Source organism: Alnus glutinosa, chromosome 10 (genome assembly GCF_958979055.1).
Source record: "Alnus glutinosa chromosome 10, dhAlnGlut1.1, whole genome shotgun sequence".
NCBI lineage: Eukaryota > Viridiplantae > Streptophyta > Magnoliopsida > Fagales > Betulaceae > Alnus > Alnus glutinosa.
Genome location: NC_084895.1, coordinates 624,753 through 643,277, shown reverse-complemented (window position 1 = coordinate 643,277; position 18,525 = coordinate 624,753). Strand labels below are relative to the sequence as shown.

Here is an 18,525-nt window from a genome sequence, read left to right as displayed (position 1 = left end):
AAAAAAAAAGTAAGGGAACATCAACAAACAAGAGAAGGGAGATATCAGTCCATGTTCCCACAGAGAACCTAGACAACAAATCAACACTCACTGCAGCTGAAATCATCCTACCCAACGCCTCCATTACTATGATAAACAACAAAGAAGACAAAGGGTTCCCTTGCCTCAAGCCACAAGAGCTGCTAAAGAAGCCTGTGGGAGAGCCATTTACCAAAACAGAGAACCGCACCAAGAAAATACAATGAGCTATCCATGAACACCATTTCCCCCCAAACCTACACATTCTCAACATGTACAATAGGAAATCCCAATTAACATGATCGTAAGCTTTTTCTAAGTCCATTTTACAAATAACACCCTTGCTTCTCCATATCTCAACCTGCTATCAAGACATTCATTGGCAATAAGAATAGGATCTAGAATCTGCCTACCTCGGATGAATGCATTTTGTGACTTAGAAATGATCTTCTCCAACACCATCTTAAGCATGTTCGCTAGAGTCTTAGCAATAATCTTGTAGATGCCACCCACAAGACTAATTGGGTGAACATCCTTAGGGTTGACAGCCCCTAGAATCTTCGGAATGAGGGTAAGGAACGTAGCATTAAGGCTTCTCTCGAACTTACCACTAGCATGGAACTCACGAAAGACGTTCATGATGTCCTATTTCAAAACAACCCAACAAGCTTGGATGAACACCATAAAATGTCCATCAAGGCCCGACGCCTTATCACCATCCATTGCTTTCACAACCTCCCACACCTCATTTTTCTCAAAATCTCTCTCCAACCAGCTAGCCACAACCTCATCAATAGAATCAAAGGAAAGATCGTCCACCACAGGCTTCCAACTTAACCGCTCAGTAAACAACTTTTTATAAAACTATACAATGTGCTCACTAATCTCCAATCGGTTGGTAGAAATAGTACCATCAATCAACAAGGAATCAATGGAATTCCTTCTTCTATTGAAGTTAGCCATTGTGTGAAAAACTTCCATGCACTTGCCACCTTCCCTGAGCCACAAGATCTTGATTTTTGCCTCCAACTCACCACCTCCATGAGAGTGGATCTTTCTAGTTCGCTAGCAATTTCAGCCTTCTTTATACTCTTCTCAACACCTAATGCCCTACCCTCTTCAATGATACCGAGAACACGTAGCTCCTCCAAAAGGACCTTCTTCTACCTTTTTACATTGCCAAACACCTTCTCATCCCATCTCATTAGGTCAACTTTCAAACCCTTGAACTTCCTAGAGTGCCTTGGAAAAGATAAGAGTCCCACCACTGTTTCACCTTGTCTGCAAAACCCTCAAACTTTAGCCACATATTTCAAATTTCTAGCAAATATTAAGTTCCCCTCATGTCTCCTAAAAAAACACAATAGGAAGACACCGACCATAAGACAAACCGCAGTCAACAAATAATGTGTGCCAGAAGAACCATTTGTTTAATAATCCAGTCCAGCTAATCATTTTCCAATCAATTATTTAAGGTGCATGGAATCTTCAACAGAACAATATAATGGATGAACATAACTCATATCAACATATGATTTTCGCACATTTGATCTGCCAAATGGATCTCATTTGCTGGCCATCCAAATCCATAATGGATGAAAAATTAAAACATTAACACACGTTTCCTTCTAAAAGAATGAGAAAGACACCATTAGAGATAAATGGACATTTTCAATCTAGAATCAGGTCAAATTTTCATCAAAGTCCAACAAGTGATATAAGGTGGACTTCTAGTACGTATCTTAAATAGTTAGACATGACATGTTACGCGATAGTGAGCACCCAACAAGCTAATTATTGCTAGGGAATTTCCTAGATGTCGTCAAACAGAACAAAACTAGTCAGCAGGGAAAAAAAATAGTTTCACATGGCAAATCTTATGAATTAACTAACCATGTATTCCTTGGTAGCAACAAATTCAACCGTTCCTCTACACAGCTCAGGCCTCTCATTAGCATCTCTACGCTTACCATCTGGACCAAGGTTGCAGTGGTAGTCACGAGGAGTCTCATCAGTATACCCTGCAGAAGAAATTTAAAGTCCCCAACTTATAGTAATAGAGTCAAATCAACAAGCTATTAATGCCAATGAATACCGAGATTTATTTAAAAGATAAGTGCTATTTCCTATACCTATAACTATTCTAAAATCTTGGCAACCTGAATACCTATGTGTAATACATATTACATAACATGTTATCTATGCTTAAATTGGAGAGCGAGGAAAAAGGTGAGACGTCCAATCTGCACAACAAACAAACAAGCTAACAATCACTAGATAAATAACACAAATATACAGAGACGGTTTATACTGACCACATAAGTTACAGATGAACTGCCTTCCCTGATCAATGAACTTCATGAAAGGGTTTATGTAGCCTTTGCAGCGAGAACATCGAACAGGACCACTTTCCCCAAAATCTACAACCTATAGCAACAAAAAAAATCACAAAACTAATATGAAAAATGGATACAGCTTCAATTGTTTTATTGATTAAGATGTAGAAGCAATAATTTGTTTGACCACATGCCGAAGACAAGTTCGAGAATATAATGGCAGAGTTTCAACAGCTACCAAAGAGTGGGGGAAGCCTCCCAAATTTTGCATTATATATGAGATTTTAAATGTTTATAGAAGGGGGAACTTATAGAAGTAGAAAATGAGAACGTTACGTGACAATGAACAAGATACAAGCATACATAGCTAACAACCTGAAAAGAAACACTAAAGAAGTTTCTCAATAAATAAAAGATAAAAAAATAAAAAACTCAACGAAATGAGCTCCTCTTTGAGCAAGCATCAGAGCTCACTAATCTACATTCCCAAAAAGAAACACACCTATAAAGGGCTAGCCAGGTCATCATCTTTCCTCATAATTCAGTTATCCACAAGAACCTAATGAGTCTTCAATTAATCCAAGAAATCAGAAAACACATCATTAAGTGAAAAAGTAAAAAAAAAATAAAAAAATCATGAACTTACTTCAATAATTCAATCTATTAAGTTTTTAGTGTTGGCAAATTTAGTTTCAAAACATGTTTGGTTGTAAGTTTTAACTCTAGGGTTAAGTCGATACAAAAGTTGATACAAGACATGACAATTCAAGTTTGTGTTTGTTGTCCTACATTGTCTGACGTCAGATGAAAGCAAGCTTGGTGGCGTTGGAAAGATGACTCAAAATACTACAACATTGTATTTCATGAAAAGTTTCCAATTCCAAAGTTTACTGGGTCAAAACCAACTTCCAGAAGCGAGCATTTGCTAGATCGTTTGCTGGAGGGTTTGAACGGTAAAGCTTCAGAGAGCACCATTCGCTAGACCGTTCGAATGGTATGTTGCTTTGAAGATCCAGAGATCAGTGTTCACTGAGCCATTTGAAGCACTATTCGAACACTTGTCTTCCAGAGTTCACCGTTCATTGAGTCGTTCAAACAGCGCCGTAAAGGACTACTATTTAACCTAGTTCCACTCGAACGATGGGTTGGACCAATCAAATGCTACAATGTTTTATCCTATTTGGGTCTCCTAATGCTCTAGTAAACCTAGTTTTCATAACTCTATTTTTTTTTTTTTGATAAGTAAGAAAACTTTATATAAAAGCGTAAGGCGCCCCTAAGTACACCGGGAGTATACACAGGAACAGCCAAAGCTAACCCATAAAAAGAAAAACCCAAACAAACCCAAAGGACCAACCCTAAAACCCACAAGCAGCACCCACAACACCCAGAACCACAAGAAACACAAAGCCCAAAAAACCCCAACATTCACCCAAATCTGCCCAAAAGCACCCAAACCCAACAGAAATACAAACCCAAAAATACAAAAAAGCCCGAATTACATCTGAAAAGCAAACCCAAACTACAAATCAAACCCCAAATACAAAAGAAAAAGAAAAAAACTACAGTCGGTGGCGCGTGGCGCTACAGTCGTCGGCGCGGCACTGAACCAACTGGAAAAATTGTCGGACGTCACGGAATCTGCTGGAAAAGCCGTCAGAGGGGCGCGTGCGCGGCGAAGAGGTCCCCAACACCATAGATCTAACTCCCAAACTTCAAAAAACCCCTCGGCCACGCGCGCCGAGACGGCGCGTTGCGTCCGCCCACAGCAGCACCAACGACGGGGAAAGCCAGACCATAACTCTATTTAAAGGGCTCTTAGAGAACGATTTTCTACGAGACTATAGGCAATATTTTCAGAGAGCTTAGACTATAGTTTCTTTGTGCTAAGAGAGAAATTTGTGACATGGACTTTCAAGTATATTTCTTTTAAGAGTCTTTGTTGTAACACCACAGCAATTCATCAGCAACTGAAGTCTATCAGAGTTCTGATAAAGAAGATCAAGTAGAAGAATTGTCCAAAGGTTCTGGGAAAACTACTGCGGTAGCGGACAAGTGGGTCGCTTATCTAGTACAAGGGTGTGTCAATTGCAAAATTGGTTCCTGTGGGGATTGTTACTCAAGTGGGAAGGTTGGCCTGAATCTTAGGGTGTGGGGTTTCATTCTGCCGATCAAGTATCTTGGTTTACCGTAAGGGGCTTCCTATAAGGATAAGCATATATGGGATGGTGTTATTGAGAAGGTGGAATATAAGTTGGCTAGTTGGAAAATGATGTATTTGTCCAAGGGGGGTAGGGTTACTCTCACCAAGAGTACTCTTGCAAATATGCCTACGTATTACATGTCTATCTTCCCTCTTCTGGCGACTGTTGCTAACCGTATTGAGAAGATCCATCGGGATTTCTTGTTGGGTGGGTTAGACAAAGAGTTCAAATAGCACCTGGTGAATTGGTCTAAGGTTTGTTCACCGATCTCTGAGGAAGGGTTGGGTATCAGGAATTCGATTGTGTTTAAACTGTCCTCTCTTAAGTAAATGGTTGTGGCGCTATGGGCTTGAGAGAGAAACTTGGTGGAGAGTAACGGTGGACTCTAAATTTGGCATTTTATAGGGAGGGTGGTGCTCTCTTGAGTCTGCAGTAGCCTTTGGGGTGGGGTTGTGGAAGAAAATTAGGAAAAACTTTCTAGCTCTTCCAGATTTGAGGTGGGGGATGGTTTCAGGATTAGCTTTTGCATGACCAGTGGTTTGGGGAAGCAACTCTAAAGGTAGCTTTCCAGGTTTTATATGGCCTTTTGTTTGTGCAAAGGATGCCTCTATTGTGGCTAATTTGGAGTTTTTGGGCAGCTCTAATTAGTGGAGCGTGAGTTTCACTAGAGCGGCACATAACTGGGTGGTAGATGTCTTTGCCTCTTTTTTCCGAGTGTTGCATTCAATTTGAGTGAGAAGATGATGTGTAGATCAACTGTGGTGGAATCCTTCCAAAAGAGGATTGTTCAAGGTCCAATCCTTCTATTGCTTTCTGGCTTCTTCTCAAGGTAGTTGTTTCCCCTGAAAGAGTGTTTAGCAAACTCGAGCTCCTTCGAAGGCAGTCTTTTTTGCGTGGTTGGTGGCTCTAGGCAAGATCCTCACTTTGGATAATATTAGGAGGAGGCACATCATCGTGATGGACATATATTGCATGTGCAAGAGAAATGGGGAGTCTGTAAACCACCTCCTTCTTCATTGCGATGTGGCTTCCGCTATTGGGAGTGTTTTTTTTCAGTCGTTTTAGGATGTCCTTGGCTATGCCTAAATGTGTTACTGACCTATATGACTACTAGTGGTCCTCTAGCAGGCCAAGGAGTGTTGCGGTGTGTAAAATGGTGCATACGTGCCTCTTTGAGGACAGAGAGAGGACTATGGGGGAAATTATATCTTTGTTCTTTGAAACTTTGTATCTTTGGACGGCGGCGTTTGTATCTCCTTTGTCGATTAGTTTTAGCGACTTTCTTGTTCGTTTTGCTCTTTCTAGTTAGGTGGTTCCTTTTGTATACTTCATGTGTACTTAAGGACGCCTTACACTTTCAATGAGATTGGTTTATTACTTATCAAAAAAAAATTGCAAAGGTTTTGTAAGTATAAACATCTTCTAATTTCTCATTCTTCTATAGTGGATTGATTTCCTAGGTTTAACTGCTCCAAAATGGTTTTACTTTTTGAAGATTTCTCAAAAGGTTTCCACTTTTTTTTATAAGTAATTTCATATCATTTATAAAGCGCAGAGGGGCGCAAAAAAAGGCTTCCACTTTGTCACCAAATTACTTGTGTTAATTAATTTATCGCTTTCATTAATTTTATTTTTTTTATAAATAAAAATTCATTAAAAAGCGTAGAGGGGCGAAACCCTAGTACACAGGAAGTATACAAAGGAGTCCCTAATTAGAGGACCGAAACGAACAAGAAAGTAAAAAATCAGAATACGGCATACTACCCAAGCTATGCGCCGACACCCAAAGATATAACATATTAACCACATTTCTACAAAGAGCCCCAACCTGAACCTCCACATCCTCAAAAAGCCTAGAATTTCTCTCACGCCACAAGCCCCACAAAACACAAAGAGGAACCTGCTTCCAAATACGGTGAACAGGACCACGACCCAGCAAAGTGCCCCAAGCACTCAATAAATCCAAGACACTACTAGGCATAACCCACTCCACCCCAAACAAACTATAAAAGAAACTCCAAACAACCCGAGCCACGTCACAATGGAGAAGAAGGTGATCAACGGATTCCCCATGCTTTTTACACATAAGACACCACTCAACCACCACAATACCACGCCTTCGTAGGTTGTCATGAGTTAAATCTTTCCTAAAGCTGTTGTCCATACAAAGAACGCAACCCGCTTCGGAGCTTTAACACGCCATATACCCTTCCAAGGAAAAGAAGCCGCCTCGTGACAAACTAAAGCTTTATAGAAAGTCTTCACTTCAAAATTCCTCCTCTTGGAAAGAATCCACACCGCCCTATCAACCTCCCCATGCCGAACCCGAGTAGAGTATAACTGTTCGAAGAAGGACATCACCATCTCCAACTCCCAATCCTAAGCATTGCGCGTAAAGAGAACATTCCAATGAGCCACACCTCCTACCATAGACAAATTATCCACCACCCAAGCATCAGGAGAACGCGCAATAGTATACAAAGTTGGAAAACAGAGCTTGAGAAGCCTATCCCCACACCATAAATCATGCCAGAAGCGAATATGGGACCCATCACCTACCTCAAAACGCAAAAACTTGGCAACATTGTCCCACCCCCTTCAAAAATAAACTTCCAAACATTGACACCATAAGGCCCCGTCACCGGTAAAGAACACCAACCTCCCCTCACACTCCCATACTTCACCTCAATCACCTATCTCCACAAAGCATCGCGCTCCTGAGAAAACCTCCAGATCCACTTCCCCAATAAGGCTTGATTAAAATTAATAACATTACGAACTCCCAGTCCACCAGCCTTGATTGGAGAACAAATACGATGCCAATTGACTAAATGAAGTTTAGTCTCATCACCCATACCGTTCCAGAGAAAATTCCTTTGAAGCCGCTCCAGTTTTTTAGCTACACTCACAGGAATAGGGAACAGAGATAAATAATAAGAAGGAATGCTGGAAAGAGTACTGTGAATCAACGTCACCCTACCACCCTTGGATAAATAAAGTTTGTTCCAACTAGCCAGCCTTCGTTCCACCTTCTCAATAACCCCATTCCAAATAGAAATAGATTTGAAAGACGCCCCCAACGGCATACCCAAATAAGTCATCGGCAGAGACCCAATTCTACACCCCAGCATATGTGCCAAAGACTCTACATCTTCCACCTCGCCAATAGGGACCAATTCGGATTTGCCTAAATTGATTCTCAACCCTGACACCGCTTCAAAACATAAGAAGGTACACCTCAAATTTCGAACGTGCTCGGCCTGTGCTCCACAAAAAATTAAGGTATCATCCACAAACAATAAGTGATTCACCACTAAAGCTTCATTACCCCTAATGCCCACTGAGAAGCCTGACAGCAAGCCTTGACGCATAGACTCATACAACATTATGCTAAGCGCTTCCATAACCACCACAAACAACAAAGGAGAAAAAGGATCACCTTGCCTAATCCCCCGCGAGCTCTGAAAGAAACCAGAAGGGGTACCATTAACCAAAATGGAAAATTTTACAGTGGAAATGCAACATTTAATCCATTCCCTCCACCTCTCCCCAAACCCACATCTCTGAAGCATGTAAAGAAGGAAATCCCAATTCACGTGATCATAAGCTTTCTCCAAATCCAGTTTGCACAATAACCCGGCCTCCCCTGACCGCATTTGGCTATCCAAACATTCATTGGCTATAAGAACTGAATCCAAGATTTGCCTTCCACCAATAAAAGCATTCTGAGAGCTCGAGATAATTTTCCCCAATACTGATTTGAGCCTGTTAGCAAGGACCTTAGAAATAATTTTATAAACCCCTCCCACCAAACTAATAGGCCTAAAATCCTTAACCTCCAACGCATCTGCCTTCTTGGGAATTAAGGAAATAAAAGTTGCATTCAAGCTCCTCTCAAACTGGCGACTATTATGAAATTTCGAAAAAACCGCCATAATATCTTTTTTGAGAACCCCCCAACATTGCTGAAAGAACGCCATTGAAAAACCATCTGGACCCGGAGCCTTATCCCCGTTCATCTCCCACACCACCTGCTCCTCAAAACCTCGTTCTAACCAGAGACACTCATCTGCATCAATGGAGGAGAAAGAAATCTCATCCACCCTAGGCCGCCACGAAGTCTGCTCGGTGTACAGAGAGTCATAATAATTCACAATATGATCCTTAATTTCCACCGAATCAGAAGACAGAGCCCCATTGATCCTCAAGACTCCCACATGATTGTGCCTCCAATGGGAATTAGCCACCCTGTGAAAGAATTTAGTATTATTATCCCCTTCCTTTAGCCACAGAGCCCGAGATTTTTGCCTCCAATTAACCTCCTCACACATGAGTGTTTTTTCCAGCTCCCTGATCATGTCTGACTTCTGAACCCGCTCCTCCTCCACTAGCCCCCGAGCTTCTTCAAAACACTCCAGCTCTTTAATACCTTCCAATAATTCCTTCTTCTTCTTCCCCACATCACCAAAAACCTCTGCATTCCATTTCTTCAAGTCCACCTTTAAAGCTTTCAACATTTTAGTCAGCACATAACTTGGCCGTCCTTGAAAATCATAAGACTCCCACCAACGTTGCACAAGTTCTACAAAGCCATCGGATTTGAGCCACATGTTTTCAAATTTGAAGTATCCTTTCCTTTCTCTTTGCACTCCACAATCCAACATCAAAGGAAAATGGCCCGATAAAAGTCTAGGAAAACGACTTTGTGACACATCAGGGAAATGTTCTTCCCACTCCGGAGATAACAGAAACCTATCAATTTTAGATCATACCTGATTATTGGACCAAGTGAACTGCCCTCCTTGGAGAGGAATATCCACCAAACTCTACCCATGAATGAACTCCGAGAACTCTTCCATAGCAGCAGAAAAAGCACCAACTCCGGAACGCTCACTTGGAAACCGCACCACATTGAAATCTCCCCCAAAACACCACGGCCTATCCCACCAACTCATCAATCCAACCATCTCATTCCACAACACCCTCCTCTCCCCATCATCATTAGGCCCATACACACCCCCAAACGCCCACAAAAAATTTTCATCAACGTTACGCAACGAAACAGCTAAAGTATACCGTCCCACGCAATCATCCACCTTCTCCACAGCCCTCCTATCCCACATAATTAGAATCTCACCTGACGCCCCACTAGCCCCCATAAAACACCAATCCACATGTTGGCAACCCCATAAGCTTCGAACCACCTCTCTAGTAATGACTTCCATTTTTGTCTCCATCAAACATACCAAATCAACCTTCCAATCTCTAATGAGCCCTTTAATACGCAATCTCTTGTCTAGCTCATTAATTCCCCTAACATTCCACGATAGAATTTTAAGCTTCATTAACACAAAACAAGCCCCTACCTTTTCCTCTCCTTCTATAAGATTGAACCCCCTTCTTGTCATAGTTAATGGAGCAATCCAGCCGCTTAATCTCCCTCTGACCTTTCACTCCTGACACAGAGGGAACCATAGCCAAAGATTGGACCCGCCTGGCTTCAATTAGTTCAAACAAAGCCAACAATTTATCTTCAAATTGGTCACATGACACTCCTATTAGTTTGTAGTAACCCTTCACCCTCTCCATCACCCATCTAGGAGACACAATCGAACTGGAATCCTTGTCCATCTCCACTGCCAAAGGCAAAACCGATATCGGGCCCAAACCCTCTACCTCATCACCTACACCACCCTCCACAAAAACAGAACTGAGCACAGATTGAGCAACAACAGAGAATAACTCCTTTGAGCCCTCCTGCTTACTAGGAATACCCCCACAAAAAACTTCCTCCTCCTCCGAGACCGGAACAATATCCAGCCCATTCCCAATCCTCAACCCAGAAGATGACTTATGGGATAAGGGGCTAGATATTTGGTGAATGTTTGTGTCGTTGCTTTATTTTAAATTCCGCATTATTTTGACATACACTTATTGAACCCCCTTCTTCTAGGTGTTGTTGGAGTCTTGGGTTTTTATTTTCACGATCATATCTTCTCTACTTAGTAGCTCACTAAAGATTCAAAATGTTTCAATTGTTATGCAATCCCTCACATTAAACAACCATCTTATTGATCTTCTACCATTTTCTTTTGGGATTAACAATGAACTTCTTTTTCATAGTAGTTATTCCGAGAAAAGAAGAGGGAAATCAAACCCTATGTTCTCATCAAAATTTGAAATGAAGAAAATACACACAAAGGAGGCAGGGATAGTGCCAAAAAGCCCATAGGAAACAATTAAATAACATCATGCCAATTAACCCTATGAAATTCTCTAAGTTAAACCTTGACAAATCCAACAATCTAAAAAAACAAAAAAAGGCAACTTGAACGCAAATTTTTTTTCCTTCTCACGATGGTTAGAACATAAAGGATTTCTAAAACACGAGGAGGATTTCTAAAAAACGAGGAGTTCTTATTTTAGTTAGTAGGAATATGCTATAGATTTCGGGACATGTTACACATCCATCTCCTACCCATCTCCATACAATCAAGTTTCAAATCCAATGGTGGATTTGAAAATAAGATGGGTAGGGGATGGATTTATATCATTTTCCATAGCTTTTATTTTAGGTTTTTCACTTCGTATATCTTGTAGAAACTTCATTTATCCAATTCCCAAACAACATAAAAAGGACAAATTTTGAATCATATTGTCCCCATGGCCAAGGCAATCCAAATCCCTTCTTTCTTTCTTTTTCTTTTCTTTCTTTCTTTTTTTTTTTGGGACCGGGGGGGGGGGGGGGGGGGGGGTGGTGTCTTTTAATAACTCATATAGCACAAGTAAGGAGCCCATTCCGGCCATTCATAACAAGTCACTAAAGCCTCTCCAGTTCAAAAAATTGCAAAGAAATTTTAAAATAAAATAAAAATTTGACAGAAACCCTTTTTCTTCCAAGGATGAAATTATTTAGATACAAAACCTATACATTTATCTGACATACAAAGGGCTAATACTTAATGGCACATTTGGGTATTCGATTTTTTGAAATCTAAATTCAACTACAATTTACTGCGCGAATTTCGAGACAAAATAAAGTTGAAAAAGATGTTTTGATGGTTTGACTTCCTGAGACAAAATAAAATTTAAAAAAAAAAAAGAAGATAAAATCTTATTTGTTTTTGAAAAATTGCGAATACCAATAGAATTTGTTTTTGAAAAACAATGCACCCAAACATCCCATAAGTTTTCTGTGGGAGCAATGATGGCACTCCTTATATTGCTATGGAAGCCAAGACGACCTTTTCCCACAATATAGACTCACATAAATTAATCAGTAAATGGAATTTCAACACCCAAACACAACCAAGAACCAAAAAGTGTGGTAAGTTTTGTCTTTACACGAATAAGGTTCTTTCCTCTTTAATCAAATCCAATTACTACAGTTAAAGGCTTCAGATCTGAATTCATGACAGTAGAATAATTAACTCATAAAAAAAGTAAGAGATTACAAGAAAGAAACAATGTGAAAATAAATTTCTAATGACCAAAAAGTGTAGTATGCAAGGATTAGAGAAGAAAGAAATCATGCATTACTTGTATGGGTTCCTCAGATGGATGAGGAAGGGCCAAAGGTTGGACTAACAAGGCTAACTGCATCCCCGATGTTGTCAAAAGGTCAGCAGTGCACGGAATCTGTCATATCATCAAAAGATATTAACAGGATACAAAGAACTGAGAAACATTAACATCAAAGAGTTTGCAAAATTATTATAAAGACTACTTGACACCAATGCTTGTTATATTCTTGACCATGACCTGACTGATGGTGCACCTCATGTAACGTGGACTGCAATTCCCTGTGTCTCTTACAATATAATCACTTGTAGCAGGCTTGACAAAAGTACAAGGACAATGTTAGCAGACAACAAAAAGTATACCAGTCAATTAAATTACTGTGCAGCATCCAAATAAACAATAACAATAAAAGTGAATTCGCAGAACACACAATTTAAAAGAAAAAAGTAACAAGATCATATAGCTTAATGTAGAAAATTTTAAATCAAATCAAATACTTCTCTTCAACTTGAAAATAAAAGATGAAAAAAGAGATACCGGAGGGGGATTGGCCTGATTGCCCTGAAGAGTTTCATACAACATTGGAGAGGAACTTGGAATGGGACGTGGAATTTGATTGGGATCAATCTTCGATGTCCCTGACACAGGGGCTCCAGTTTGACCCAGCGCAGGTATGGCAGTCATAGATTGATTTGGCAGAGGTTGTGGTGTCATTCCAAACATCCTAGGTGGTTGCACAGAACCAGGAATTGGTGGAGGTGGAGCCACCTATCACAATTCAAAAATTCAGAATCCAGTGTGCTGATCAGACTGAAAGGAAATTGCATATATGTACTCATGCAATATTTCATTCTTATGAGTACCATAAATCATTAACATAGAAAATGTGTTAACTATCGATGTGTGGCATTTTTATGCAACATAAGTACCCTGAATTTGACAAAGTGCCTGAGTTATGGATCACCCGTAATATAAACATGTGCACAGTCTGCTTGAAAAATTCCCTTCTCTTTTGTTTTTTTTTTTTTTATAAGTAATAAAATTCAATAAAAAACGCAAAGGGGCACAACCCTAGTACACAGGAAGTATACAAAAGTGCCCTAATCAGAAGAAACAAAAGAACATGAATGTAAAAACTCCCTTCTCTTATGTTCACTTATCACTCATGTCAAAGATTTTTATCAGGGGAAGGAAAGACCCTTGCTGCCATGCACTAAAAACAGGAACAGTCAATGTGGCCACTCAAGTTCACAGAAAGCTACTCAAGAACTATATTTGAACTGTTGCCTTATCAGCATCCCAAAATGTGACATTATACATTTAGATTTCTTATAGTACATTCATGTACCCCAGTTATTTCCGTACTATTGAAAAATAAAGAAAGGAGATGATAAAGTTCCACCTAGAGTTGGCTACCTTAGAATCCACCCAAACTACAGAGCATATTATTTTCTTTATTTTCAAGACATAATATTCTCTTTCTTTGACCTCTTTGTTGAGATTCCTATTTTGCTTGTTTTACTCTTGATCATTTTATAGGTTTTACTTACCTCCTAAACAAACAGCAACATTCTGTCTATATGCATATATAACTCCATAGTGATAACCTACTTAGTATTTGATGATTTTAAGGCTACCACATAGTTGCAACACTCATTCAAACTTTAAATAAGTGCCAGCTCATTGCAAATAAACTGACTTTCACACACTCGAAACAAAAATTTCTCTGCACATAAAACAAGAGGAAGGAGCCAAAAAAAACAGCTCGGTGCATATTGCTTATATCAATCAGTTTACCAACAATATGATCCTCATGCATTACCAGTAATTAAGCTTTAAAAAATGAACAAAATATACTGTGAAAGACATTCATTACCTGGCCGGGATGCCTTGGCCATGTGGGTGGCCCATAAGAACCTGGAGGGAGCGGTACACCTTGAGGGGGCGCTGAAAATGGTGATGTTGGTTGTAAAGGAGTACCTGGTGGAGCAACAATCGCTGGATTACCTAGAAGAGAACGCATGCTTGGAGCCTGAGGGGTAGCGCCAGCAAACCCCATCGTTTGTGGAGGCCCAACAGGTGGTTGTGAAGCACTGCTAGCTGGAGGAAACCGGGGCCCACCCGGCAAAGCCCCTGAAGTGAATGCTGGTGGCCCATTACTCACGAAACCACTCGATGCACTTGAATGAGGCAAAACCGCACCAGTGGTTAAAGGCGGAGAGGGACTGCTAGGGCGGATACCTGGTGGTGCTGCTGAAACAACCGGACCACTGGGCAAACCTGAAAACGGAAAAGCACCAGGAGGAGGTGCCCCAGAAGTGGATGGTGCATTAATGCCAGGGGGGGCTCTGTACCCAAAAGGTGAAGGCTGCCCAATGGGTGTCCCAGTGGGTCTTACTGGGGCCACATTGGGAGGCAATGTGTATTGTGGAGATCCTGATGGAGGCACTGCAGGTCTTGAGAGCGCACCGGGTGGTGGGCCAGGCCTAGAGAATGGCGGGGAACCACTGGGAACTCCAGGCAGCGGGGCTGATGAAGGGAAATTAGGTGGTTGACCAAAAGGGGAAGGCCTAGGACCCGAATTCGGCATCGAAGGTGGCCGATTGAGATTCAAATTACTCAAATTATTGGCGAGTGAATTGGGATTGGAATTAGGATTGTAATTAGGGGGCGGAGGTTGCGATGGGTTATTGCTATTACTGTTGGGCCTAGGTGCCCCACGAGGCACAAGAGCTGCCATTGATCTGTGTCAAATCAAAAACCCAGATCCCCCTGAAATACCCAGATCTTCAACGACCCACAAAGTAAAACCCCCTCAAAATCCTTGCAACATGTAGCAAAAAGTCGTACAAATCAAATTAATCGGCCAACATCCAGAAAATTAAATATAAATCAACCAAAAAAAACCATAATTGGCCGACCGGTAAAGTAGAACGGCCGACCGGAGAGAGAGAGAGAGAGAGAGTGTGTTTACCGCCGGTGAAGAACGAACGAGGGAGAAGCGGGACGGTGGAGAAGGCACCGGTGAAGAAGGAAGGACGGCCTGAAAGAGAGAGTGCCGGAGAGAGAGAGTGAGAGAGAGAGAGGGGCGTTGGTGGGGGGGTTGACGCCGTGAGTGTGTTAGGGGAGGGGAAATTAAACGCAGGATTTTAATTTTCTTTTTTTAAATAAAAAATAAAAAGAAAGGCCTGACGTGGACTATGCCACGTCAAATGAGTAGTATACTTGATGGGAAAATGTTAGATTTACAACACCAATACAACAACTGTACAACAATTCCGGACCCACCCTCATGTGAGGGATTGTTGTATTGGTGTTGTACAATAATCAAATCCCTACTTGATGGCAATTTAAAAAGAGAAATGATCCCTACACTCATTTTTCACAACAGCCCCACAACAAGCTGACGTGGCTGGTAATATTTTATTATTTTTTTGAGAAATGATCCCTACACTCATTTCTGGTAATATTTAATTATTTTTTTACAAAAAGAAAAGAAAACAAAACAAAAAAAATAGAGAAATGATCCATACACTCATTTCTCACAACAGCCCCACAACAAGCTGATGTGGCTGGTAATATTTTATTACTTTTTTGTTTTGTTTTCTTTTCTTTTTGTAAAAAAATAATAAAATACTACCAGCCACTTCAGCTTGTTGTGGGGCTGTTGTGAGAAATGAGTATAGGGATCATTTCTCAAAAAAATAAGAGAAATGATCCATACACTCATTTCTCACAACAGCCCCACAACAAGCTGACGTGGCTGGTAATATTTTATTATTTTTTTACAAAAAGAAATGAAAACAAAACAAAAAAATAATAAAATATTATCAGTCATGTCAGCTTGTTGTGGGGCTGTTGTGAGAAATGAGTGTAGGGATCATTTCTCTATTTTTTTTGTTTTGTTTGCTTTTCTTTTTGTAAAAAAATAATAAAATATTACCAGCCACGTCAGCTTGTTGTGGGGCTGTTGTGAGAAATGAGTGTAGGGATCATTTCTCAAAAAAATAAGAGAAATGATCCATACACTCATTTCTCACAACAGACCCACAACAAGCTGACGTGGCTGGTAATATTTTATTATTTTTTTACAAAAAGAAATGAAAACAAAACAAAAAAATAATAAAATATTACCAGCCATGTCAGCTTGTTGTGGGGCTGTTGTGAGAAATGAGTGTAGGGATCATTTCTCAAAAAATAATAAAGAAAAATGATTCATACACTCATTTCTCACAACAGTCCCACAACAAGCTGACGTGGCTGGTAATATTTTATTATTTTTTTACAAAAATAAATGAAAACAAAACAAAAAAATAATAAAATATTATCAGCCATGTCAGCTTGTTGTGGGGCTGTTGTAAGAAATGAGTGTAGGGATCATTTCTCAATAATAAAATATTACCAGCCACATCAGCTTGTTGTGGGGCTGTTGTGAGAAATGAGTGTAGGGATCATTTCTCTATTTTTTTTGTTTTGTTTGCTTTTCTTTTTGTAAAAAAATAATAAAATATTACCAGCCACGTCAGCTTGTTGTGGGGCTGTTGTGAGAAATGAGTGTAAAAAGACAACTATCATTAGGTCCCACCCCAATGTGTCTTGTTGTTGTACCATTGTTGTACATTACGAGTATTTTGATAATTTCCCTTACTTTATAACAAAATTGAGATGATAAATAATCCCTACACTCATTTCTCACAACAGCCCCACAATAAGCTGACGTGGCTGGTAATATTTTATTGTTTTCTTTTCTTTTCTTTTTGTAAAAAAATAATAAAATATTACTAGTCACATCAGCTTGTTGTGGAGCTGTTGTGATAAATTAGTGTAGGGATCATTTCTCAATTGAGATAGGGGCTTGTCATTTGCACTTCAAGTGCACAACAGGACACAACACCCCCTCACATGGGGTGAGTCCCATTGTATGGGGCTCACCCTCATGTGAGGGGGTGTTATACCCATGTTGTGCATCTGAAGTGCAAATAGCATTTTTTATTGAGATAATCATATTCATTTCCTATTGGAAAATGCTATTTGCACTTTAGGTGTACAACATGGGTACAACACTGAACACCCCCTCACATGGGGGTGAGTCCCACACACTGGAACCTACTCCTATGTGAGGGGATGTTGTGCTCATGTTGTGCAAATAACAAGCCCCTTTCCTATTTCACTTTTTTTTTTTAAGAAATTTCCTATTTCACTTGATGGACACATGCGCAACGGGTAGAATTAATCAATTTTTCCTCGAGTAATTCTATCCGGCAAATAATCATCCCTCCAATGTCTAGCACCTGTTGACGTGGCACCAATCACGTTAACCCTCAATTTTTTTTTAAAAAAAAAAAAAATCCAGTGTTTGTTAAACTCTTCAGCCATTTTCTTTCTTCCCCAAAATCCCCCCCCCCTCCCAAATCTTTTCCTCCCTCTCTCCATCTCCTTCCTCAACCCCATTGACCGCCACACATAAGTCTGCCACCGTCGACCATCAGCTACCACCGCCACCAGTACGTCAAACTCCATCTCCGAATCAAAATTATAACTAATGAGTTTTTTTTTTCTCCAAAAATTTAATTCAAAAATCTTTATATTGGATTTCATTAAATTCAAAATTTAATGTACAATATTATGTTTTCAAAATTTACTACTCTCCAAAACTATAGAAAGGCAAAATTTAAAATTAAGAACATATACATTAACTACCCATAAATAGACCATATAGGTATTGCGTGCATTAATTCTAAAACATATTAGTAATGTCACAAGTAAGATGAAAAGTCATATTACTCTCTTAAATTAGTTATTTCTACCTCTCTCTCTCTCTTTATGGTTTGAAAGATCTTGAATTGTGAAATAAAGAGCATCCAGCAGCGACATTCAATAGAATAACAAGGTGTTGAAGTACATAATTTTTTTTTTTTTTTTTAAGGACTTTGCGTTCTTTCTTTTTCTTTTTCTTTTTTTGTTCTCATGAAGGTTGAATTTGGCGTTGATTCAGTCTGAAGTTTCTATTTGATCAAAAACTTTGTTGTTTTTTTGTATTCTTGTGTTCTATGCATTTTTATAATTATAATCTAGATATTCTTCTTTCTATTTTTTTTTCTTTGTACTTTTCGTTTTCAACCATGTATGCCTATGTGAATAAATTTTCATTAGAAAAAAAATGTTCACTTTTCTTTATATTTTTTTCCTAATGTTTAGAATTATTTGCGTTTTATTTGTATTGAAATAAAATAGGTATCACACCAACAGATTCCTAATAATTTTGTATTAATGATTTGATAATTAGATTAAACTATGTATTCTTTTGCTTCTTTTTTTCTTTATACTTTTCATTTTAAATCATGTATACATCTGGGAACAAAGATTTAAACATATTTTAATGTATATGGATTAAACTATGAAAAAGACTCTTTATGTTTTCCCCACCCTTTTTTTCTTTTCTTTTC

General features: G+C 39.5%; 1 protein-coding gene across 1 annotated transcript in view; it reads right to left on the bottom strand.

Annotated features, from left to right (window-relative positions):
- The window catches only part of LOC133878831 (protein transport protein SEC24 C), a 36,712-nt gene extending 21,502 nt beyond the window's left edge, over positions 1-15,210 (bottom strand). The window contains exons 1-7 of the mRNA XM_062317374.1: positions 15,054-15,210; positions 13,956-14,902; positions 12,617-12,847; positions 12,320-12,394; positions 12,098-12,196; positions 2,334-2,445; positions 1,912-2,039 (exon numbers count right to left, since the gene is read on the bottom strand). Coding sequence (XP_062173358.1) covers positions 1,912-2,039; positions 2,334-2,445; positions 12,098-12,196; positions 12,320-12,394; positions 12,617-12,847; positions 13,956-14,819 — 1,509 coding nt within the window. The 5' untranslated portion in view covers positions 14,820-14,902; positions 15,054-15,210. The remainder of the gene's footprint in view (positions 1-1,911; positions 2,040-2,333; positions 2,446-12,097; positions 12,197-12,319; positions 12,395-12,616; positions 12,848-13,955; positions 14,903-15,053) is intronic.
- Positions 15,211-18,525: the final 3,315 nt, after the last annotated feature.